Genomic DNA, 6000 nt, shown 5'->3' on the forward strand with positions numbered 1-6000 from the left:
AAAACTGGTGGGGCAGAATAACAGTCAAAAGCAACAGGGAAGATGCCCATTTTTCTCCTCCACCCTCCTCTCACTTGCCACTTAAGAAAAACGGCACGCTTCTACATTAGAAAAGGGCCTCATCCTTCGAGATTCAATGCAGCGCTAAGTCTGTGATTTCGGAAACGAACCTGCGGATTCCGAAATACAGGTTAAGACCTCATCCATCATGAACTAGTTTTGCGCTCTTCCACCACCTCCTTTGTCTGAGCTGTCCCTGCAAACTCGCAGTTCAATGCCTTCCTGTAAACAAGCTAACTAAACCAAAAGGAACGTTCTTTCTCAAAAGAAGAACCCAATAACGCGTCTGAAGCCTCATCCCAGCAGTGGGCAGGCGGGGGTGCACACGACGGGAACCTCGACCCTGGGGCCGCCCGCCGAGCTGCGCGACAATCCGGGCCGGGGTGGGGGCGCCGCGCCCGCCGCCCCCGCGCCCAGGCTGCGGCTCCCGCGTGGCCAGGGACCGGGGACCATCGCCCGCCGCCTCGCCACGGCTTCTCTCTCCGCTGCCAGGCACTCACCTCCGTGGATGGGGAGCGGCGCCAGCACCTGACCGCGGACCTCGGCCTTGGGCGAGTCGAGCCCGTAGCGCCCGCGATCGATGCGGAATGTGAGCGGGGCGCCGCGGCCGGGCTCCTGCACCGTCACGTTGATGAGCGCCGTGTAGTACTCCTGGCTCGCGTTGTCTGCCCGCGCCGGCCACAGGCTGCAGGTCAGCAGCGCGAGCGCGGCGAGCCGGGCCGGGCCCGCCCGCGCCGCACCGCTCATCGTCCCTCCGGCCGCCGCCGCTGCCGCTGCTCTCGGACCGGGCTCCCGGGCCGGCGCCGAGAGGCGGTGCGGGCGCGGCCAGCGCGGCTGTGGGAGCGCACGCGCGCGGCCGGTGCAGGGCCGGGCACGAGCACGGCCCTCCTCGGTGCCGCGGCCCTGCTGCTCGCCGCCCTCACGTCCGCGGCCCGCCCGCGGGGACGCGCCCATGGGCCCCTTCGGCGAGGACGACGGGTCAGACCGCGCGCGGTCGTCTCCTCCGGGTCCCTCCAGGGCCGTGGGGGCGGGCCCTCTCCATTCCCCGGGGCCGGTCCCGCCGAGTGGGGGCGCCTCGCAAGGACACGACAGGTATGCGAGATGCGCCCGAAGAAGGGTCCCTGGAGCACAAAGTCCCGGTCGCCGAGCTGCTGCCTCAGGCGCGCGCTCGCCACCGCCCCGCCCCCTGTCAGCCGGGTGGCACGGCGCAGGCTTGGGGCTCAGCCCCGCCTCCATGCGCATGCGTGCGAGGCCCTGTTCGCTCCCGCCCGCCCGCACGAGGGCCCGAGGAGGCCCCCGCACTTTCTTAACCCGTCCCCGGCCGTGTTTATACGTCAGGCGTCATGCGCCTATGATCTGGAGCCTGGGGGCTTTCCAAGGGCCTCTGGAAGAGTTTGAGATGAGGTTACAATAGAAAAAGAGCTAAAACTTTAAAATTAATTTAAAGATTAAATGTCTATGGGATTTCACATTTCAGCTGGTCAACTCCAAGTCATATAATTGGCATCACGGGAGGGAGGATGCTTCTGTGCAAATAAGAGTACAGGGGCTCACTAGGCCCGGATCTTTAAGGACATCTGAGTTATTAGGAAGGACCTCTACAGACTAGATGAAACCTCCAGAGGCCCTTGGACAAGGTGGACACTGTGGTGAGACTTTACCCCCACCCGGGACCCCCCAGCACACACACTACCCTATACAGACACACACACACACACACACCGTGTCAGTTAAGCTGTGCACCCTTCTAAAGCATAAATGAAAGGGAAGGGTGAGTCTAGATTTGGGTGTAGCTGAATTCAGGAGCTTATATGATATTGGGCAGCATACTCATCATTGCCACGAAGCGGGGAGTAAGGATGGCATCTTCTGACTGGCCAGGCCTGGATCTCCTGCCTCCTGTAGTGGAAAGGGGGTGGAAGTCATCCTTGCTCAACCAACTGTACTGAGAATCCCAGAGAGAGGCAACATCCCAAAGGAACGCCGAGGCGCACTTTCCAGGGAAAGGGTATGGATGTAGTGCAGGCCAACACATCAGATGTCCACTGGTGCCTTCTTCTTGACATTCTTAACAAGTTCTCCCTCCAGTTCCTTCCCTGCCATCCCTACTACCTTTGTTTGTCTAGTCCATGTCCTGTCCTGAGACTGCGTTTTATTTACTTGCATACAGGAAGTAACCAGGCCACCATCCTAGGCCCTGTACTGAAAGAGCGCTCTGCTCTGGCCCTGTCACAGCTGGACCCCTCTCAGAGGGCAAGGAGTCCTCGGAACCAAGGTACCTCTGCTCCGGCACCTGAGACCTAGGCATTCCCTTTCCAAACAGCCCTGTGCCTCTTCGGGCCTACATGGTAGGGCTCTTTGTGGTAGGGGTCTTCTTATTCCGCTCCTATTACTTAATATGCTGTGGCCTGCCCCTGCTTTAAAAGCTCATGCCCCCTACTACCTTGTCCTTACAAGGGTCTTTCAAAGTGTGGGGTGCTCTTGCCCCCTGGCGTGAGAAACAATTATAGAGACCCACAGACGCCACCCTGTTAAGTCAGCTGGGGAGAAAGCAGGTCCCTTTCAAGCTCTCTTTTGGCCCTTCTGAATTTGTCAAGGAGAAAGTTGGATCTAAAGTGCTTTGAACACGATCCCCCTTCAGACAAAGTGGGATGAGGTCTTCGTGCACAGCTTCAGCAGGCACCAGCATCTAGAGCAATGTTAACAACAACCTGCATTTGGAGTGTAATTGTCTTTAATTTTATGGAGACCTTTCCATTAGGGCAAGAGATTTTTCATTTATAAGTAGTGATACAAAGCTGCCTTTTAAAAAAATTGTGGTAAAATATACCTAACATAAAATTTATCATCATAACCATTTTAAGTGCACAGTTCAGTGATATCAAATACACTGACATTATTATGCAACTGTCATCACCATCCACCTCCAGTCTCTTCTCATCTTGTAAAACTGATAACTCTGTACCCATTAAACAATAACTTTTCCCTCCCCCCAGCCCCTGGGACCACCATTCTATTTCCTGTTTCTACCAGTTTCACTATTCCACTCGTATAAGTGGAATCATACAGTATTTATCCTTCTGGCACTAGCTTATTTCACTTAGCGTAATGTCCTTCAGGCTCAGTCATGTTGTAGCATGTGTCTGAATCTTTCCTTTTTAAGGATGAATAATATTCCATTGTATGTATATACCATACTTTGTTTATCAGTCTGTCAATGGACACTTGGATTGCTTCAACCTTTCGACCATTGTGAGTGGTTTACCAGAATGCCACTGGTTCAAATCCCTGCTTGGCTACATGTCAACTGTGTGACCTCTGCAAGCTCATGTTCCCTCTGAGGTCAGTTTCCCTCTGTGAAGTGATACTAATGACCTCTCCCTCTATAGTCCTGAGAGACACAAATCAGATGACGGGTGCCTGGAAGCTATAGCTGCTGCAGTCACCCCATTTCCCTCTGACTTGCTACTGGAGGCACAGGGACTTGTGAAGGGTTTGAGTGGCTGCCTGGGTGAGGACTGGAGTGCTGCCCTCCCACAGCCGTTACCCAGAACAGACCGTCCCGAACGGATAGACCCTCAGGCTGGTCAGTGTCCTGTACACTCAGGCACCGGGAGCCCCACTGCAAGCAGGGGCACAAGGTAACAGCATTTTATTTAGAAAAATGTAAAATACATTTGTACTGGTAATCCAAAACTCTTAATCTTTCCTAACTAAAAACTTCAAGTATAAGAAAAAGTTGGAGGATGGCACAGTGAAGCCCTGTACCTCATCACTTGGGTTCAACCAGTGTTAACATTTGGTTGCTTTACCTATCGCTTTTATTTTAAAATTGTTTTCCTGAACAATTTTATGACCCTTTGGACTGTTCTTCTATATTACCATGACCAAAACAATGAATAGTAATGCTGTAAAATAATCCATATCTTACCCTATTCAAAGGTTCCTAAACGTCTAAAAATCCCCCCTCGCCCCCATGTTTTCTTTGAATGGGATCAAATGAAGTTTCTGCATTGGGTTTGGTTATGTCTTTTTCTAGAAATTCAGACTTTGAGGTCACAGGCCCAGCTCCAGCAGATCATAAGAAGTAGATGGCCGTCCTGCAAATTTGAGCTTGTGTCCTACCCCAGATATACTACTTAGAATTCACCAGAAAATATACTGCATTTTCTGCCATTGTCTTGTCAATAATATGAATACTATTGTTTCATACTTTTTTGTGTGGACACTTAAGTTATACCACAGTTACTGTAACTTTCCTCATTTTTAATATACCAAGAACCTCAAAAAATGGAAGTGACCCAGGGTCTTCTCACCTCCAAAAGGGCCACTAGACGAAGGAAGTGGCAGCCTTCCCTCCCTTTCCTGGTGGGGTGGCGTCAGGGAAGTAATGGCGGGACGTGGGGAGTGAGGACCTGCCACACTGGCGGTCCTCTGAGCCCAGGCCTCATAGACCACCTCCATGAGAGTGGACCTGGCGTCAGATCGGGTGATGCTATGAAAATCCCTGTAGACAGAGGAGTGATGAGAGACAAAACGGCTCAGATCTGGAACCTGTAAAGGTCCTGAGTCCAGAATTTAATTCTCCTGAGGACTCTCAAACATAGGGATTGTATGCCCATTCTGCAGATGAGGAGACTGAAGCTCAGAGAAGTGAGATTTTTGCCCAGTGAACTTGTCCCAGCTAATGAGGTGGTGTCCCGGGGGTGGAGACCAGTCCTGGCCAGCTCTAGGACCCTCACTCATTTCACTCCTGCAGGTTGGTGCCAGGCTCAGGATTCAGAAGATGCCTGGATTTCCTGGTACTTGGCCCAGGCCAGGAAGCCAGAGGCTCCTCCAGGAATTTGGGTGGGGCCTGGGGCTGATGCTGAGTGGGCACAGGCTGCTGGGGTGGGAACCTTTTAGCAGGATTGAAGCAGGAATCGTACTTTGTCAAGATTTATTTGGTCAGAGTGACGAATGACTGAGAGAGGAGACGCCAGCTGGGCTGAGCTAGCCTGGGCAGACCAGCCCTCATGTCTGACTGCTGGTCCTCAGGCTGACCTGGGGTGGTGGTCCCTGGGATCCCTAGGGCCCCTTGCCAGGGGGCCTGGCTGTATCTGGAAGGGCCCTCTGTTCACAGGCTGGAGAGATGTGTGCAGAAAGAGACTCTTTCGGAAAGCTGTCTGGTGAAGGCAAGGCAACAGGACCAGTCTCAGAAAGGACAACACCCAGCCGACTCTGGGAGTCTGAGCAGTGGGGGCAGAGGGGTGGCTTCATCAGGGCACAGCTGTTGGGCTAAGTCAGCGTTGCATCCCTTCAGGAAGAAAGCATCTGACTGGTCTAGTTTGAGTCAGGTGCCTACACCTTGATCCTAGTAACTCAGGGCACCTTGACTGTCAGCCTGCCAAGGGAACATCAGTGGAGGAGAAATAGCCCCCAGAGCTGACATAGCCCAGTGACACAGGAGACAAGGGCAGCTCTGTCTGCTGCAGGAAAACCACACAGGCTGCTTGATCCTACTTCCTGCCAGGTGAGTGCCGCTGGTTTCTTCCAGAAGTAGAAGTGGCGTTTCGAATCTTCCTCTTCAGACCTGTCATCCAGCTGGGAGGCCGTGCTGCTTCCATTTATTTGTGATCAGCTCCAAGACTAATATTAGAGTCCCAGCAGCTTTTCTCTGACCTGGGGATTCAGGTGGATTAATGCAAAGCAAACTGCCAGTCCAGAGCTGACACCAGGCTTCATGCTGCTTTTAAAACAACGTGCAACACAAGAAAAATAAAACTATGTGCACAAAGATGTTTATTGCAGCATTAGCTATATGGGCAAAACGTTGGAAATAAGCTCATTTATTTGTTAAGCAAATTATGGTACAACAAATTTGAGGATGATTATGCAGCTATTAATATATTGAACAAGTTGTAACAATGTGAAGAATGCTTATGATGTACTGTTGAGCAT

General features: G+C 52.5%; 1 protein-coding gene across 1 annotated transcript in view; it reads right to left on the reverse strand.

Annotated features, from left to right (window-relative positions):
• Positions 1–1248, reverse strand: part of RNF130 (ring finger protein 130) — a 101282-nt gene extending 100034 nt beyond the window's left edge. Inside the window, exon 1 of the mRNA XM_060095056.1 lies at positions 561–1248. Within this exon, the coding sequence (XP_059951039.1) occupies positions 561–1014 (454 nt within the window). The 5' untranslated portion in view covers positions 1015–1248. The remainder of the gene's footprint in view (positions 1–560) is intronic.
• Positions 1249–6000: the final 4752 nt, after the last annotated feature.

This window comes from Mesoplodon densirostris, chromosome 3, assembly GCF_025265405.1.
Source record: "Mesoplodon densirostris isolate mMesDen1 chromosome 3, mMesDen1 primary haplotype, whole genome shotgun sequence".
NCBI classification, from domain to species: Eukaryota; Metazoa; Chordata; class Mammalia; order Artiodactyla; family Ziphiidae; genus Mesoplodon; species Mesoplodon densirostris.